Source organism: Motacilla alba, chromosome 5 (genome assembly GCF_015832195.1).
Source record: "Motacilla alba alba isolate MOTALB_02 chromosome 5, Motacilla_alba_V1.0_pri, whole genome shotgun sequence".
Lineage (NCBI taxonomy): Eukaryota > Metazoa > Chordata > Aves > Passeriformes > Motacillidae > Motacilla > Motacilla alba.
This window is the reverse complement of record NC_052020.1, coordinates 11934108-11953080: the sequence shown is the minus strand read 5'-3', so window position 1 is coordinate 11953080 and position 18973 is coordinate 11934108. Positions and strand designations below refer to the sequence as shown.

The following is an 18973-nucleotide window of genomic DNA, read 5'->3' as shown; positions in this document are numbered from 1 at the left end:
CTCTCTATCTTGGTGGAGGGTTTTTAATCTCAGTTTCGGTCGCTATTTTCTGCTCTTTTCCCGCATCCCGAGGGTCCCGGTTCCCTCCGCGCGGGAAAACCCCGCTGCCCGCGCGGGGCCGTGACGTCACAGGCACCGCCCCTTCCCGGCACCGCCCTTTTCCCGCGCGGCCGCGCCGCCCCTTTCGCGCTGGCGGGAGGCGTGTCCCGCCGCGGCCGCCGTACGCGCGATGTGGCCGGGGCGGGCGCGGCTCCACGTCAGCCATCGCCGGAGCGGCAGCGCCGCGGGCTCAGCTCCGCGCCGGGACCGGCCCGACCCCACCGCCCGGTACGGAGCCGCACGGCCGGCCCGCCGCCGCCTCGCGGGGCCGGGGGGAAGGAGCGGGCGCCGCTTCTCCGCCGGGCGCCGCAAGGCCCGAGGCCTCAGGGCCCCGCCGTTGTCGTGCCGGTGGCCCCCGGCAGGGCCCCGGGGCCGCGGGCGGCTGTGGGAGGGTTTGCGGCGCGGAGAGAGCTGCGAGGCTCGGGGTTTGCGCAGGGGAGCGGCAGGCGGGCGACGGCATCGAGGGAAGTTTTGCCTCGTAGCTTAAAAATGCCCGGGTTTGGAGTGGAAGCAGGAACTGGGACGCGAAGGGAGAAATAGCCCTCAGCTGGCTGGAAATCTGCCGGGATTTTTAGTGAAGGTTGTGAACACTCTGTGTTATAGTTATTCGTCAGTGAAACGGTGCGTTCTCAAGGGTTTTGGTTCATTAGGTGCCCCCGTTGCTCAGGCTCCCCGGGGATGTAGGTGGCGAGCAGGCGTGGCTTTTTGTCTTCCTGGGCTCTGTAAACTCTGTAACTTTGGGGTCTGGTTGTGGGTGCTCCATCCCCACTGTTCGAGCCAGGCTGGATGGGGTTCTGAGCAACCTGGTCCGGTGATGGGCCGGGGCTTGGAATGAATTCATCTTCCAAGTCCCTTCCGACCCCAACCCTTCGGCGACTCGCCGCAGGTGACAGAGATATTGCTGCTGCAGAGTTAAAGCACCACGTCTGTGTCCGTGTGGGCTCTCGGTGTCTCTGATTTCAAGTCTTTGTGCCTTGCAAGGAGGAAAACGGGGTGGTGGTTCTCCCTGCCAAATCTCCCAGCTCTGTGTTGTAGGAGAGTTGTTTTTCGTTGCTGCTTTTCAGAGCCCAAAGTGCACTCCTTTATCACACTTCAGAGATATATTTGACCGTGATTTTGGACATTTCTGCCGCTGAGGTCTTTGTATGAGTGAAGATGCCTGCCCTGCTTTCACAAGGATCTGCTTTATGGTCTGTGTGAGTTGTTCTTGCAGGTGAAGGTGCTGGCTGCAGGGCTTTGAGGCAGGAATTCTGGGTAACAGCATAGGAAATGTAAGCAAAAAAGCTGCTGCTGAGGCAAGAAAAGAGTTGGGAAAGCCCTCTGAGATCATCAAATCCAACCTTTGACTGATCACCACCTTTGTCAGCTGGAGCATGGCACTAAGTGCCACATCCAGTCGTCTCATTCATGAGTGGTTTATGTAGGTATTTGTAAGCAACAAGGTTGAGGGATCTAGGCCTTAAAATACAGAATTCATAACGGGAACAGGAGTGTTTCCTTAAAAATTTGTATTGCAGGTGTTTTTTGGGGTGGTTGTTGTGCTGCTGATTGGCACGAGTTGTTTTCTTGTGTGGAGAAAGAGACAGCAGCCCAGCTCAGCACAACTTCCTTGCTCCCTGTTCAGGGTAAGGCTCTCCGGGTGCCCATTTGATGAGAAAGGGGAGTCTCAGACTTCCAGACAATCAATATCAATAGAAGCTGATTTATTTTTGACACAGTTTCGGTAGAAAGTACAAAATGGCTCATGTAATAAACAGCAACAGCTTTCTTTGCTGTGCTTGTCACAGCATTAGCCAAGCAAGCTCAAGCTTGAGCGTTTTTTTATTACTTAAGAAATAGAATAGAAAGGTTGATTTGATCCTAGATGTCTGTTATATGAAGATTAAACAAACATGAGAATGAGAATTGAGCTTAATAGGAGATTTCATTACCTGGGCTGCCAGGCACGCAGCAGCTTTGATAGATCTGTAGCCTTCTTGTCCTTTTTCACCATAAAAAGACTTGGTTTCCTCATTAGTGTCTAGTGGAAACAGTAGATTTGAGCTGATCTGATGATCCCTGGCAGGTAAAATACTCCTCTCTCCATCACTTTGGCTTCTCTCCCATCCTTGGTTTCTGCTCCCTTGGATCTCATGCTCATCTTGAAAGCTTCCTGCATAGACTCATTCAACTTATTGAGTCCAGAACTTGATCTTTTCATTTTTTCTTTTTTTTCTGTGAAGTTTTTCAGCTGATTTTGCAGCTCGGGTCATTCACCTGGAGGGGCACAGGAGTGCAGGGAAGATAGTGGGGATATAAAGCTGGGAACAGGGAATGACTCCAGGAGGGAGAAGCTGCTACATCCATTTGGCTTCAGTCAGGTGCCCTTCTTCTGTTATCCCTGTCACGGATAACTTTTGTTATCCCTGACTGTGCCCAAAATATTGGAAAAATTTTGGGTTTTTTTTCTTGTCTCTGAAAAATGTCATGCTCTTCATCTTCGTGGTGCTCACAGGAATATTTTAGGGTAACAGCAAAGCAAGAAAGCTTTTGCATGCAGCTTCTCAAGAAACCCAGCAATCCCTCCAAGCCATTAAGTCAGTTATAATAATGCTTTTGTGTTTGTTAATAAAGCCTTTTAACTTTGGGATGGTTTTGTTTGCTTGGTTTTTAGGTTGTCTGACAATTGTGTGAAAATAATTCTTCCCTTGAGAGAGCTGCTGTAACCAAGAGCCATGACTGCTGCAGAGAACGTGTGCTACACGTTGATCAATGTTCCCATGGATTCAGAGCCACCTTCTGAGATCAGCTTAAAAAATGACCTAGGCAAGTATTGACTGTGACTGAAGGATACTCCATCTTATCTGAATTATTCTCTCATTGTGCCTTTCCTGGAGTATTGTTTACATTTTGTAAGCTAAAACAAGTCAGTTTCATGTTTGAGTTCTGGAAGATGGATGTTCCTCTGTTTGCTGTGTTTTGAGAAACTTCATGATATTATTTTATGTGCTTTGGTGTACTAGTGTATCCCACAGTCTGTGCAAAATCTGATTTTTTTTTTTTTTTTTTGAGAGAGTTTTAAGTAATACCTGCTTGGGCTAAGGCAGATTTGAGCAGATGTTTTTGGAATAAGCAACAAATTGTGTTGTCACTTGTTCAATGCACTGTGGAATGAGCTGGCCAAAGCAGCAGTGTTGGTATCTGATACATGTGTGACACCAGAGCACGTTGTAGTATCCTGGTATAAATTTAAGCTAAAACAGCCTTAGAATTTGAGCTCCTTCAATTCCAATATATTGATCTTCTGATTTTTTCCATTAATTCCATGCTTATTTTTAAATATTTCTTGCTTCCTCTTTATCCTTTAATAGAAGTAAAGGCATGGATTTTATTGATGTGCTGTATTTGACTCCTTCAGAGGAGTTTGTGCCTTCTGACACTGAGGATCAATATTCCTGTTAAAGTAGCTGTGACATGTCGGCCTTCCTCACTTCATTTCCTCCTCTAGAAAAAGGAGATGTCAAGTTGAAGACAGAGGCCTTGAAGAAAGTGATCATTATGATTCTGAATGGTGAGAAGCTGCCTGGGCTCCTGATGACCATCATACGCTTTGTGCTGCCTCTCCAAGACCACACAATCAAAAAGCTGCTGCTTGTCTTTTGGGAGATCGTGCCAAAGACCACTCCAGATGGCAGGCTCCTGCAGGAAATGATCCTCGTGTGTGATGCATACAGAAAGGTAGCCTCTTGGTTATTGCATTGGTTGTGTTCCTCTGCTGGATCTTTGTAGAAGGGGGAGCATTTTGTGTTACTGAATAAATATAAACATTGTTTACGCTCAACATTTCCTTCCTGTCAGTTGTGTCAGTGCTTCAGAGCTGGGTAACTACAGATAGGCAGCAGACCTACTACTCAGGAGTTTAGTGTTCTTTTACTGGTACAGCTTAACCAAAATTTACTGCTCTGTTTCCTTGTCTGTGAACTTTAAAGGTGAGGGGTAACACAGTTACCATCTTCCAGGCATCTTGGGATGAGCTGTGGCTCATAAAAGGACACTACTGTGGTATGTTTGGGAAACACCTTCATAAAGGTATTAAGGAGCTTCAACTGTGGGAATGGGTTGGAAAAATATAATCCAGAAAAAAAAGGTCCTACAGGATTTGTAAGTTTTATTGCACATAAATACATATTTTTGAATATTGCGGGGCAGCAGTGCTGTAGGAAAGCATTTCTTGAGAAAACAGTGAGGTGTCGTTGGGGGTGTTGGGAACTTGTACCGTGGGAGAGCTGAGTGTGGGAGAAGGTGGTGAGTGCATTCATCTGGAGCGTCTGGCATTTCAAATATATTTCCTGCTGGTTCTAGGATCTCCAGCACCCCAATGAGTTTATCCGAGGCTCCACTCTGCGCTTTCTGTGCAAGCTGAAGGAAGCCGAGCTGCTGGAGCCCTTGATGCCGGCCATTCGCGCGTGCCTGGAGCACCGGCACAGCTACGTGCGCCGCAACGCCGTGCTGGCCATCTACACCATCTACAGGTACCCGCACGAGCCAGGCACAGTCCTGCACGCACAGCACCAGCGCTGCCTCCAGTTTCCAACAGCTCGAGTATTTATCGCTCCCTAGGGTGGTGTTCAGAATTCTTATGTTTGTTTGCCTTTTCTCCTCTGTTTAATGGGCATCCTTGGGTTCTGCTCCGTGCCAGTAGCTCTTAATTACGTTTTTTTCTTGTAAAGGAACTTTGAACATCTTATACCTGATGCTCCTGAACTGATCCATGATTTCTTGGTGAATGAGAAAGATGCAAGCTGCAAAAGAAATGCATTTATGATGCTGATTCATGCAGATCAGGTAAGGATACCCGCCCTCAAAGTAATTTGGTTTAATAATTGTGAATATGTTCGGTAACTAGCCAGTAGTTTGTTGGTAATATAAACTACTTGTGTTCATAAAAAAAACCCTGTGTTAATGCTTTTGTGTGATATTTGGTACTGATAGTGTAGGTCTTCAGTGCTCTCTTTATTTTAAAGGAGAACTACTCTATTTGATGAAGGTGCTGAAAAATGTGAGCATAACCACACTGAGAAGTATTCCATTATCTGCTGTTCTAAAGCTTTTGTAATTGCATGAGGAAGAAATGGCAACTTCTGTTTAGTGTTTTGGATTACTGGTTCTACAGGCAATTGCCTTTTGTTTCTAACGAACTACCATTAGTTTGTCTCTCTTTTTGCCCTCTATAGACAGCATGGATTATTTTGCTGTTTAGGTCTACAGTGTTTTCCTGAATTGTTAAAGCATTCCATAAAGACTGTTTGGTATTTTGATTTTTAGAATGTGTTTTGATTTAAAATTCAACTGAGTGAGCAAACTCTGAATAACATAAAATAATTTATTTTCTCTGTAGGATCGAGCTTTGGATTATTTGAGTACGTGTATTGACCAAGTGCAGACCTTTGGTGACATACTGCAGTTGGTTATTGTTGAACTAATTTACAAGGTAAAAGGGAAATGTTGTGGCACATATAAAATAAATGCATGTGTCATTTACAGAATTATATTAGAATGTTTTTAAAAAGGGATAGAATGTTGCTGGAAAAGGGATTTAGCTGGCTTCTTGTCCGTATCAGGAATGTGTTATTGCTTAATAGAGCTGAATAAAATTTGTCTCTTGAAATGATAAAGAGCTCAAGAGTGTACTGTACAGAGCAATAAGTCTCACCAGATTTGCTGTGGTGGGACAGTATTACCAGAGTGGTCTTCGTGGGCATGAGCAGGGCATCTCTTACAGAGGCTGTTAGAGGCTCTGCCCTTCCTTTTGATGGGAGATTTTAAGACCCTGTAGCATTGCTCAGAGTTGTTCAGAACAGCTTTTGAAATTAGATTTTTACATCTGTGAATGACACTTCCTGTCACCAGCAAAGGTTGTCACCTTTTGGTTAATTTTCTCCTCTCTGTAAGATAGTGGAGCGGGTGAGCTGTAGGATTGCTCTTTTCTTTGTGTGCCAACTGTGGATCATTCTTGTATCGAGGTCTGTCACGCGAATCCATCGGAGAGAGCTCGCTTCATTCGCTGCATCTACAACCTGCTGCAGTCCTCGAGTCCTGCAGTGAAGTATGAGGCTGCAGGTACTCTGGTTACACTCTCCAGTGCACCCACAGCAATCAAGGTATGGAAGTGATGTTTTCAGCTCTTCAGTAGCTTCTGCTGCACTGAAGTGAACGCTGCGTGCTGCATGTTGATAGTTGGGAGGGAAGGCTTTAATAACACTTCTCGTACCTAAAGTATCTCTTAGAACTGGTCACAAAAAAAGACTGAGCAGACCTGGAGCTAGTGGATTTCATGTCACTTTGGTAGGGGACAAGCTTGAATACTGTGCAGACTGTTGGACCAACCTACGATCTACTTGGCCTAGTTAGCAAAGCAGACTATAGCTGAAGATTTCAGAGAAATGAAATGTTTTATTGATGAATATGAGTCATTTCAGAGCAGGGTAGAAGCATAAAGCAGTGAACATTCGTGTTGATTACTGATTGACCTGGGGTTCTTAATTTTTTATTTCTACAGTTGATTATTGAGGATCACTTTGAAATTTTGAATTTGTATGGAAATTTAAAAGATAGGTTATGCATAGAATTACAGCATTGTAAATAGTAGTTTCCAAAGGTCAGGGGGGAGTATGAATTCCAGCATTCTTGGTTTGGCATACTCATTTTTGTCAAGCAGACACACTGTACATAAAAGCTGTCATTAAAGCCTAATCTAGGTAGGCTAATACTGCCAACTCTTTTAAGTTGGTTTTCATGCCCTGTTGCATATTTCACAGCTGACCCAAAGCATGTCACATAACCTATCTTACATCTGTCTTTGAATTTAAAGTCAAGTCTGTGTACTGTAAGCTGATGCCATTGTGAGCCTTCATGTGTGATTTTTGTGACATGGTGAACAAAAAATTTTAAAGTCTGTTTATCAGGTTAATTTCTGTGTCAATTCTGACTAGCTGCTTTAATAGTAAAATAGATTAGTAATAAAATACTAAATCTTTTCCTCAATTTCAGTAATTTTCCAGTTTATCCTCTTCATGACTAAAATAAATGGTTTTGATCCTTTTAATTTTAGGCTGCTGCCCAATGCTACATAGATTTGATTATTAAAGAAAGTGATAATAATGTGAAATTGATTGTCCTGGATCGGTTGATTGAGTTGAAGGAGCATCCCTCCCATGAACGAGTGTTGCAGGTATGTGGGCTGTCTCTTTTCCTGCAAGCCTTAGGAAAGACAAGCCTTCAGTAACAAAGCTCCCAGGGTTTTGCAATGCATGGAGAGAAGAACTTCTGAAGTTTCAATTTCCTGTTAGTATGTTTTCAGTAAAAACATATTGGATGGACTTCTGTGTTTATGACTTGGATGCTTTTATTGTCTGCATAAGAATGAACAATGACAAATGCTGTCCTGGTTGTAAGGTTTAGTGGTGTAGCTGCATAGGAGACTTCTGTGTAAATGTATTAAATGAACACTGTGAAGTTGTAATGCCTGTTGCTTGCTTGTCAGTACATCATATATTACATATCCAGAAAGGCTTTGAAAATCATTGAGGACTGAAAATTAGCATGGTATGAAGAGGAAGTAATTTAATATTGCAAAATACTTTACTTTGCTTCAGGATCTGGTTATGGACATCCTCAGAGTGTTGAGCACCCCAGATCTAGAAGTGCGCAAAAAGACCCTTCAGCTGGCTCTGGATCTTGTGTCTTCAAGAAATGTGGAGGAGGTAAATTATATGTGCTTTTAATTCATTACACTATTTTCTTTCTTTTGAGAAATGTCACTTTAAAAAATTTGATTTGATCTTTTCTGCAGCTTGTGATTGTTCTGAAGAAGGAAGTGATTAAAACTAATAATGTGACAGAGCATGAAGATACAGACAAGTACAGACAGCTCCTGGTTCGGACACTGCATTCCTGTAGTGTTCGCTTCCCAGACATGGCTGCAAATGTTATTCCAGTGGTATGCAAATATTTCATTATATTCTCATTCCAGTGGTATGCAAATATTTCATTATATTCTCATTACATGTGTTACACCTCTACCCAACACCTGCAGAATTGCTGAAGCTGCGGTGTTCCTAATAGTGGCCTCATAATGAACCTCACAAGAACCAATGCTATTTTTAATACCCAAAGAAACATAGGACTTTTGATGCTGTAATTATTTGTCTTCTGAAACTGTTATTATATTTTTGAAGAACGTGAGCTGAAGAGGACCCTTAAAAGTGCAATAATTTGTATCACTAGAAAACCAGTTTGGCAATGTGATAATTGGTACTTGTTTGGAATGTACTTAAGGTTGTTTGACTTCAGGTTTTTTTCACTGGAGATACATAAGGAGTTTTATTTTTCTTAACATAGAAGGGAAGTATTATTGTACAAACTTCTCTGTGCTGCTGATGTTCAATCTTTTGTGGCAGTTGATGGAGTTCCTTAGCGACAATAACGAAGCGGCAGCCGCCGATGTCCTGGAGTTTGTGCGGGAAGCGATCCAGAGATTTGAAAACCTCAGACCTCTTATTGTTGAGAAGATGCTTGAAGTCTTTCATGCTATTAAATCTGTCAAGTGAGTCCAGAATATGATATCAAACAGACTTGGGAGCACGTGTGGCACACTTGCATTGAATGTATATTGTCATTAAATACGTACCAAAATCCACGTTACCCACACAGACTGACTCTTGAGATATTTTGAGGTAGAGGATTTCTAGGTACAGCTTTCTTCTTGCCTGTTTGTGCAAGAGATAAATTGGGTGTTTGTTGCATTGAATAAACAAAATAAATTGAATTTTAATATCTGTAATACACTTGATAATTGTAATTCCACCTGCTAGGAGATAGTGTTGTTGATGAAGGCCAGACATAAAGTAATATATTTGTTAAAACAGAATTCCCAAGGAATTTGCACTTGTAAGCAACTGGAAATACTGTACATTTATTAGAAAACCTAATCTAACATAGAGTGAGCTTTACAAACTATAAAGCTATTTTAGTACCTTTCAGAGCTCTAAAAACTTTGCTTGCTGATGGATCTGTAGAGGTTAAGTCATACGAGAACTTCTCTGTGTCAGAAGAGTACTCTGTCATTCTCCTAATACACAGAAAACTGTGAATCCCATCTCCATTGTAATCTCATTAAGTGGGGGAAAAAATCCCTCTGAAGCTTTGCTATTCTTTTCCTAATCTTAGTTCTTGTTCTGGTTTTTCATTTTTGCCTGTATCATGGAAAAATTAGTTTGTCTCAGTTAAATGGAGAATTTAGAGCGGACTTTATTCACATGCAGTGAAGTATTTCATTTTGATCACAATGAAACTTAGTTTTGTGTATTTCAGGTTTAACACAGATGGAAATAAATATGTAGCAGAAAATAATAATTTGATGTACTTTTACATGAGTTTACTGAGGCTTAAAAGATAATTGCTGTTGATTTAATCTGCTTTTGTCAGTTGTGTCCTTTTGAATTTGTCAAGACTGGCCTTTACTACCTGATAAATCACTTTAAATCACTTCTCTTGCTGCTAGTTTGAGTATCTCATGAAAGCATGATTTAAATTACTGTCCTTGTCTCAGGATTTATCGAGGAGCATTATGGATCCTTGGAGAATATTGCAGCACAAAGGAGGATATACAAAGTGTAATGACAGAGGTTCGCAGATCACTCGGAGAGGTGCGTATATTTTGGGGTTTTTGTGTTTCCTGGCTCTTTGTGGTTTTTCCTGCCATTGTGCAGTGGGTTTTCTAAGAAAAAGGTGTTTTAGAAAGATCAAGTAAGATGCAACAGTGTTTTGAGGACTTGTGATGTGTAATGGCATGTGCACAGGAAATTTAAGTAAAAAGCAGTCAGGGTTTTGCATTCATTACTCATTTTTTTCAAGATGCATTCTTGAGCTGAGAATAAATGATATCTGCTAAGAGAAGAGTTGGGAAATTCCTTATTCCAGAAAATTACGGCAGCTTTCAGATATGATTTAGTTATATCCAGTAGCAAAGAAGAAGTGCTTTAAGTCTGGGTTGTTCTGAGTGAAGGATTTCTCTAACAAAATCTAATTCATCAATGAGAGCTTTATTGCATGTGTAGAAAGCTTCTGTATGTATTTCAATATCTGCTTGTTTCCTCAAATTCTCCCCAAACCAATGCACTGTAGCTGACCTTTTGGTTATAAAAACCTCAGTAATGCAGATAATTTTTATTAAAACCCGCAGAACAAAAACATATCTTTTATTTTAATTGTAACAGTTGCTTCCTGCTCATTTCTAGATCCCAATAGTAGAATCTGAAATCAAGAAAGAAGCTGGTGAGCTCAAACCTGAAGAAGAGGTGTCTGTGGGTCCAGCCCAAAAATTAGTGACAGAGATGGGCACTTATGCCACACAAAGTGCTCTTAGCAGCTCCCGACCTGCCAAAAAGGAAGAAGACAGGTATTTGTGATTTCCTGCTTGGCTAGGAATGACTTGGTTAATTTTTATCTTTGTTTATTTGAGTGGTGTTATCTGTCATACAGAGTTCAGTGGTTGAGGGAATTTCCTGTTTTAAGGTATTATCCCAGCTAGATAGAATAGGAAGTTGCTGGATTGTTTAGGATTTGTAATCAAAGCTTAGTGTCTAAATAAGTGCTTTATTAATTATGATGTCCTAAATTCTAGTTGTTTTTTTTACATACAAAGCTCTCTCACAGTTTTAGTTGGATACAGAGATAGTGGGTTTAGACTAAAATATTTTCTTCCCTTTTTATCACCTTGCACTCCTAACACTTCTCTCTCCCTTGTCCACATGGAAATGAATGTGTGACTTGTGAAAATCTCTGTATCTGGAGAATTTCTTTGAGAAGGAAAAAACCCAATCTTGTGAGGTGTTTCAAACTTGTTTTGCTTGTACAGTATGAAAGTTAAGGTATCAAGAGAAGTAGGCTGAAGATTGTCATCCAGAAGTAGTTTCCTGAGGTTCATTTGTCTTTGCAGACCTCCCTTACGAGGATTCTTGCTGGATGGAGATTTCTTTGTTGCAGCTTCCCTTGCTACAACTTTAACCAAGATTGCTTTACGTTATGTGTCCCTAGTTCAGGAAAAGAAGAAACAAAATGTGAGTCATCTCTTGTGTTTTCACATTTAAGGAAGAGCTGCTTTTTACCCCTTTTCTTTTCAAAAGATGCAAAATGGTTGAAGTCCAAAGTGAAGTGACAGTTATGTGATTGGATAATATCGTTTGGATCACAAACAGGACCTGCTGCTTTCCAGCCATTCTGTCTAGACAGTCTCTAAATCATTCTGCTTGGTTTCATATAACAAGTACTAAAAAACTAAGTAATCTGTTCAGAGATATTGTGATTTGATTAATATGCACCTTTTTCTAAATAAATCAGAAGTCCACATTTCTTTAAAGCTGTAGAAAATGCAATAACCTTCTTCCATTCTCTTTGTGCTCCTTCTCAGTCCTTTAATGCTGAAGCAATGCTGCTGATGGCCACTATTCTCCACTTGGGAAAGTCTTCTCTTCCCAAGAAGCCAATTACAGATGATGATGTGGATCGTATTTCGTTGTGTCTGAAAGTGTTGTCAGAATGTTCTCCTCTCATGAATGACATTTTCAACAAAGAATGCAGGCAGTCCCTCTCTCATATGCTGTCAGCCAAGCTAGAAGAGGAGAAACTTTCCCAGAAGGTGAGCTGTTATCAGTGTGTAACCATAAACACTTGGAGTTTTTATAGGCTGGTCCCAGAAATGTCACCATTTGACTCTGTGTAGGTCAGCCATTATTTGACTGTTTTTCTGTGCTGAGGAATGGAATTTACTGTGAATTCTTGAATTATTCTCTTCCTGCAGAAAGAATCTGAGAAGAGGAATGTGACAATTCAGCCAGATGATCCCATTTCCTTCATGCAGCTTACTGCTAAAAATGAAATGAGCTCAAAAGAAGACCAGTTCCAGCTTAGCCTTCTTGCAGCAATGGGAAACACACAGAGGAAAGAGGCTGCTGATCCTCTTGCTTCCAAACTTAATAAGGTAGTGGGAAATCAGTGCTTTAATTATATACGTGGGATCACTTTGGGAATTGCAGACTGGAACTGATAACCCGGATATGCTGCTTGATTGGGAAGACCAGTTATATCCTGGTTGGGATCAGGAAAAAAGAAAAGCACTTGTGCTTACAGTTGTTACCTTCTCAAATGGGGAGAGGAAGAACAAGAAGGAGGCTTGGAGAGTGCTGAGCTGGTGGAATGTGGAGAAGAAATTAGGGTGTGCTGCTTTGAAATCCCAATAAAGTTCACGGGGAAGGGAGCAAGCTTGCCAGAAGTGATCCCCTTTCTTTGGCTGCTGTAGCCTATTGCCAAGTGCAATGCATCCTTATTGCACTCTTTATGCCTTTTTTTTTTCCTGTAGATTAGAACCTGCTGAGGAGGTTTAAAGAGAAGAAATCACTTGAGTAATTCATTAGTTAAGAGTTAAACCCTCAGACTTGGAAAGACTGGATGAATTCTTTTTGATGTTTAAAATTACCTTTTCATTTTAAGTCAGCATTTCTTTGTCCTGCTGATCATCTTAAGAATAAATGGCATTACAGTTCATATTTTAGGAATTTATTAGGTCAGAATTCATTTCACCTGGAGAGGGTTTATATTTTATATAAACATATTGTGTGTATGCAGGGGGACATGTGAAGGAAGGCTACTTGTTCTAGAGGCCCATATTAAAGAATAATCAATTTAAGTGTACTTTATTCTTATTTTTTGTCATTGTTTGAATGATTCTGTGTTTTAAACTGGTTTCTGAGGAGGTGAATCCCTTGGCTTGTGTCACAGGTCACTCAGCTGACAGGTTTCTCAGACCCTGTGTATGCAGAAGCCTATGTCCATGTCAATCAGTATGACATTGTGCTGGATGTGCTCGTGGTCAACCAGACCAGTGACACCCTGCAGAACTGCACCCTGGAGCTGGCCACACTGGGTAAGGAGGGCTGCACTGCTGCAAACAGAGCAGCTCTGAGCTTTTGGGAAATGGGCTGTAAGGAATTCCTGAAACACTTCCAAAGTGATGCCAGTTAGTCACCATTTTGAATGCCTTTAAAAATATACTATTTTATATATTTGGTGGAAGTTTTTATGTACTGACAATGCAATTGGATGATATAAACCATAGTCAGATTTTATCACTAAAAACATAGTGTTCCATTTCCCCTTCTTTTTTTTTTCCTGAGATATAGACAGGTTTTTTTGATGTACTTATTTTTCACTGTGCTGCTACCATAGACAGGAAAATAAAAATAGGTCAAAATCCCAACTGGTATGGAGCAGAAAGCCATCTGCCCTAGGTGGTTTTTGCACTCAGCCTGAAGCACTTAAATACTGCATTTACTCAACTGAATCTATTCCCTGTACCAACAGCTGTACCAGAGTCTTGCTTGGACAGCACTGAGGCTTCATTAGCTTCTCTTAGAGGAGTCACTGGAGCAGATAATTCAAGAACAGTAACCAGTTTCTTATTAGCTGTCCTCTGCTTTGGCAGTCAGGAGCTGAAATACATTTGCAATATGCTAGGAGAACTCACGTTATGTACTTTTCACTATTGTAAACATGACTGGAGGGGCATAACCTTTCTCCTAAAATCTCGTAAATCATTTGATGAGACTAATGATGGAAATAAATCAAATGGATGCATTATTTAATAGGTTGTATTTTTTATTTGTCAGCTCAGTAAAGTGGAATTCTCTATTTCCCAGCTGATGCACTGCAAAAGCTGACTTGAGGCATCACTCCCATGTGTGGAGCTCATGCTCTTCATGCTGTGTTCTCAAGTTGCAGTTTAATAGAACTCAGGAGTCTTTCCAGTTGCTGGCTGGAGGATTAGTAAAAATGCATCCCTTAGTGTTTCCTTGGACTAATTATATTCAGAATCAAGGGAATACTTTTGACTTGTTTATGAATTGCTTTAGTGCCTGTAGTGCTGGACATTGTACTTTGGGTTTGAGACGCTTAACTATAAAGTTAGGCCTTTTGATGATGTCAGTGATTAAAATACAAGGTAGAATTAACCATTTCCTTGTTAAAAAATGAATACTAAACTCCATCCAAAGCCCATTTAGTTCAGTATTTGCATCTGTTTTCAGTGGGGTTTGTGTGAGCACAGCAATATTTTGACTGAAATTTGTATATAATGTAATTTATTTTGCAATTAGGAAATTATAAAAAAAAAAAGAAGAACCAATTCCAAATCAACTAATATCTTTATGGTGGTGTTTAGTGCAGCTCTATGGATGCAAAAATTGAATGATGAGAAAATAAAAAGCTGTTGTTCAGAAGCTAAGCTCATTGTAAACTGCTAGTGTACCCTGATTTCATCTCCCAATTTCTTTACACAGGTGACTTGAAACTTGTGGAAAAACCATCTCCTCTGACACTTGCTCCACATGATTTTGCAAACATTAAAGCTAATGTCAAAGTTGCTTCCACAGAAAATGGAATAATTTTTGGTAATGTTGGTAAGTAAACAATTTCAGTGTGCAAAATGAACATGAATGCATTGCATTTGTAACTGTTGAATGAGCTCAAAAATAAGTAAAGCCCTTCATATTGAAAGAAGAAATTAAATTACAATGTAAGAATGTTTTGTGATGGTTTAAAAAAAAATCTGTATCACTGTTCATTAAAACCATTGTAGAATGTGCTGCCTTTAGGACGATTGTCAGCATGGGATTGAGCAAGAGTTGACTGTTGTTAACTGGCAGATGGTAACTCAGCACCCTTATTAAGTGCAGATTCACTTTTTGGAACATTCAGAAATGGTTTTGTGTGTTCTCTTGCAGTGTACGATGTCTCTGGAGCAGCCAGCGACAGAAACTGTGTGGTTCTCAGTGATATTCACATTGACATCATGGATTACATCCAGCCTGCTTCCTGTACAGATGCTGAGTTCAGACAGATGTGGGCAGAATTTGAGTGGGAAAACAAAGTTAGTTTTTAGGGTTTTTTTGTGTGTTACTTTGTTGATGAGATACAATTCTGTCTCTTGTTCTACAGCAGCTCATTACAGCAGCATTATCTATTGCCACATAAACCTCATTCAACGTCCTCATTGGATGTTTACCTCAAGTAGCTTATTCTCTTACAGCTATCTTATCAGTTTCACAAGCTTAGCAATGCAATAACTGGCGTTTTGGCTTGCAAAAGAGGTTGTGTGCATTGAGCTTTACCTCCTGTATGGAAGCTGTCCAAGCTGACTGGTGATTGCTGTGTATTTTGGCTCAAAGGTGAGGTGGCAACAAGTGTGAGTTTATGCTGAGGCTGCAGAATTACTCGTGCTGCTCGGCCTCTCCAGTTCTAATCACATTGTCTTGTGGGTTGCAAAGGACCTTCTAAAGGTTGTTTAGTCCAGCCCCCTGCCAGGGGGAAAGGAACATCTTTCTTTTACTTTGCTACTTTGCAGTACAGCTGTAGCATAAAGTTCTGGGTGCTCTGTAAGACCAACAAGACAGCGGTTACACTTCATAGTAACTGAGGGTGCCCAAACCTAAAAAAAGGGTTTATGGGAGATAATATCATACAAGAATGGAGTAGAAACATTAAAACCAGAGTGGGAGATACTTTACATGAACTGTAGCCTTGTGTGGTACATAGGTGTGCTCACTTGAGACTAGGTTTAAATGTCTCGGGGGAGCTTGTGCACAATGTATTGTAATACATGATATATGAAGCCTTAGTGGTTTTTAAACTCCTCCTAAGAGATGTGTTAAAAAACAATTCAAACAAGGCACATAATATGCAATATGATAAAGCCAAGGCAGCCCAGGGAGCTTTGTTGCTAGAAGGGGAAGATGAAAGGAATCTTTATCACTGGTTAAAAGCAAACTTTGGACTAGGTGTTGCTTTTTCTTGTTCTGGCAATGTGTAAACTGTATTCAGACAAGGAGTCCACTGTTTGCTGTAGAGAATCTGGATGTTCAACAGAGTATCGTATTCAGGCAATAGATTTCACAAACCATGGTAATAGTGTGAAATTCTCCATCCTAACAAGTGGAGGGCAGGAGGGGAAGACTTCCTGTGATGCCCCCACATAGTGGGAAGTGCATGCAGCTTACTGAGTGTGCTGTTCCTCAAAGAGGAATGTGGAAGTGATCTCCTTTATAGAGCCCTGAAGAAGAGATTTCAGAAATACCTGAGGTGCTAATTAAAGTAATTGCCTTTTTTTTTCCTTCTCAAAGGTAACAGTGAATACAAATATCATTGATTTAAATGAATACTTACAGCACATACTGAAGTCAACCAATATGAAATGCCTGACTCCAGAGAAGGTGAGTTATTTCTTGGAGAGTTTTAGATACCTATGCTTTATTATTTAATTTATTCAATGTCGCTTGTTAATATTCTTAGAAATGCTGCTTACAAAATGAAATAGTACATATACCTCAAAGCTTTTACTCTGAAATGAGTAAAAGCAGATAAATGTTACCAAAATTCTCTGTTGTCCCAAGGTGGAAAATCAGAATGTCCATTTTGATTCATAGTAGCTTAGCTGTAGCATAGACTTGATGGGACCATCTGTTTACGTAAAGAGGTTTTTTAGTAGCTCCATATTTCTTTCCTCTCTGACAAAATTTACCTTTCTTTTGCCAGTTTTTTTTCTTTTTTGTTGTAAAGCAAAATAAATATGTAGAATAGCCACTTGCTGTTAAGACAGAGCATCTATGATAGCTATTAGCTATTACATGCATAGTAACCAAATTAAGTATAGTAGCTATTTAGCTTCTCTGCCATTTTGCTGTTGGTTAAAACAAACCATAAAATGCCCTCCTGCCTTGTCTTGATGAATTCTATAGACTGCATAATTCCCAATATGAATTCTAGAAAAAGGCCACCACTGTTTCCCAGTGCATGATTCCCACATGGTTCAAACCATTGCATGTGAAGAAATAAATGTAAACATGATACACTGATAACTGCCTAGAGAACTTAGGGTGAATTAAACTGTGCTCAGAGGATTCTGGTCTTGTAAGAGCTGCCATGTGCTTTCCATAGGCCCTTTCAGGCTATTGTGGCTTCATGGCAGCCAATCTTTACGCCCGTTCCATCTTCGGGGAGGATGCCCTGGCCAACGTGAGCATTGAGAAGCCGATTCACCTGGGCCCAGAGGCGCCTGTCACAGGCCACATACGGATCCGGGCCAAGAGCCAGGTAATGGGGCTTGCCATCCTCACCCCTTCTAGGACAATGCACCAAGCACTCCTAAAAATCGACAGATTTTTCACTGGCTTTTCTCCTGGTGCATTGCCATAAAATAGGCCTTAGCGCCAAGATTTCCCAATTTTATCCATAATGCTGCAAATAGGATGTTATATTTTATGTGCTTTTAAGTAAAGAGCAAATATGCCCCAGGGTTACATGATGGTTTTCCTACCAAATTGCACATTTCAGTGTCACACAACAAGGAAATTTTATGTATGTAATTGCTATTCACTGATTCTTTTTAAAAACAACGAAAGAAAATGCCAGGGTTTTTAGTAGGAGTTTTTTCTTTAGATGTATGAGTCTGCTTTGGATTTTAGAGTTTCTACCGCCCAACTGAAAAAAAAAAGACCTGGATTTGGAATAAATAAAGCAAAAACACCAGTGTAAAATAGAATTATTTTAAACAGTGTACAATAAAGGAGTACCTGAGATTTTTCATATTCAAAGAAAACATGTAGTCTATGTGATGTCGCTACAAAGATTTTGGTCTGGTTTAAATTAAAGTTTCTGATATGTTACAGTGCCATTTTTACATAAGACTGCATTCATGCCAGCATGGTTTCATCTTGAAATCAATGTGCTATCGAATATGTGGATGTATTCATGCAGTTTCTTTTGATGGTTCTTCAGTTTTTATGCAATATTAATCTGGCTGTGTGATTAAATAATTTTCCATAGCTGTGGTGCACTGAGTGTGCTGGTATCAGCACTGGGACTTTCAACAGCTGAATTTCAGTAACTGGACAGACAGTTGTAATTTCTCCCCTGGTAGTCCTCTTTCAATTGGTGGGAGGTTAAAAGGTTAAAATAGGTTTTATTCTTCTGCTTTTCATGTGGATAATACATGTAACAGTTGCCAGCTCAGTCAACTCTCATTGTCTCAATAATATATGTAAACCTTACCTACTAATAAGGAAGTGAGCACTATGAAATACACAAAGAAGTGAGCAGCTAGAAATTTCCATGCCACTGATTCCATTTAATAGATTTCTATGTATGGAACTTCCATTTTAATATAGATGAGATAAAGTTCTTTTCAAGTGAAGTATTCGTGTCATGATTATTGTTTTCCTTTTCCTTGCAGGGAATGGCCCTGAGCCTTGGAGATAAGATCAATCTGTCTCAGAAGAAGACAAGTTTATAAATTTTACCTAATGTCTTTTCAGGTCTTTTACAGTTTAACCTTAGGTATGTGGCTTTTGGGATCCAGAACATCTTATATTCTTCAGTGTTCTGTAATTGTAGAAGCCAGGCTTTTGAGCTGAAAGCATTCCAGCAGATAATTTATAGGTTCTCCATGATTGATATTGGGCAAATTTTAAATCTCCAGGTTTTTTTTTTCATTTGTCCTGGAAGTCATGTTTTCTTTGTCTCTAATATATACTGATGCTCACAGTACAATAAACAAGTTATACCAGTACTGTTTTGTCTATGAATTATAATCTCTGTATTATCTGATCAGTATTGAATATCTGTCCAGGGGTCCTTTGATGCTCTGAGAAAGTGGGATTCTGTAATAGCTGAAGTGTTTGCAATAATGACTAGGCCTGAATATGTGAATGTGTGATCATGATTCTTAAAATCCTCTGGTATACCTAGGAGAATATAAATTTGCCAACTAAATTAAGGGCTGTATATT

The 18973-nt window shown here is 40.4% G+C and overlaps 1 protein-coding gene across 2 annotated transcripts; it reads left to right on the top strand.

Moving 5' to 3' along the window:
• The first annotated feature begins 171 nt into the window (after positions 1-171).
• COPB1 (COPI coat complex subunit beta 1) lies at positions 172-18754 on the top strand. Of its 2 annotated transcripts, none has more exons than XM_038138906.1 (22): positions 172-327; positions 2753-2904; positions 3587-3816; positions 4441-4610; positions 4809-4923; positions 5477-5569; positions 6102-6239; positions 7190-7309; positions 7734-7841; positions 7931-8077; positions 8538-8683; positions 9689-9785; positions 10377-10537; positions 11078-11198; positions 11549-11776; positions 11939-12118; positions 12916-13060; positions 14472-14591; positions 14916-15061; positions 16311-16400; positions 17125-17280; positions 18419-18754. In XM_038138906.1, the coding sequence occupies exons 2-22, from the start codon at positions 2814-2816 to the stop codon at positions 18476-18478; spliced, it is 2862 nt and encodes a 953-aa protein (XP_037994834.1). In that variant the 5' UTR covers positions 172-327; positions 2753-2813; the 3' UTR covers positions 18479-18754. The 2 variants fall into 2 exon arrangements, with proteins under 2 accessions (XP_037994834.1, XP_037994835.1); XM_038138907.1 differs by lacking the exon at positions 172-327 and adding an exon at positions 379-679 and having other exon boundaries at positions 18419-18750.
• Positions 18755-18973: the final 219 nt, after the last annotated feature.

Coding starts and splice junctions, on each gene's coding strand:
- COPB1 (XM_038138906.1), top strand. CDS start 2,814: ATGACTGCTGCAGAGAACGTGTGCTACACGTTGATCAATGTTCCCATG. Junction 10,538..11,077: donor GCCAAAAAGGAAGAAGACAG/GTATTTGTGATT, acceptor TTGTCTTTGCAG/ACCTCCCTTACGAGGATTCT. Junction 12,119..12,915: donor TTGCTTCCAAACTTAATAAG/GTAGTGGGAAAT, acceptor CTTGTGTCACAG/GTCACTCAGCTGACAGGTTT.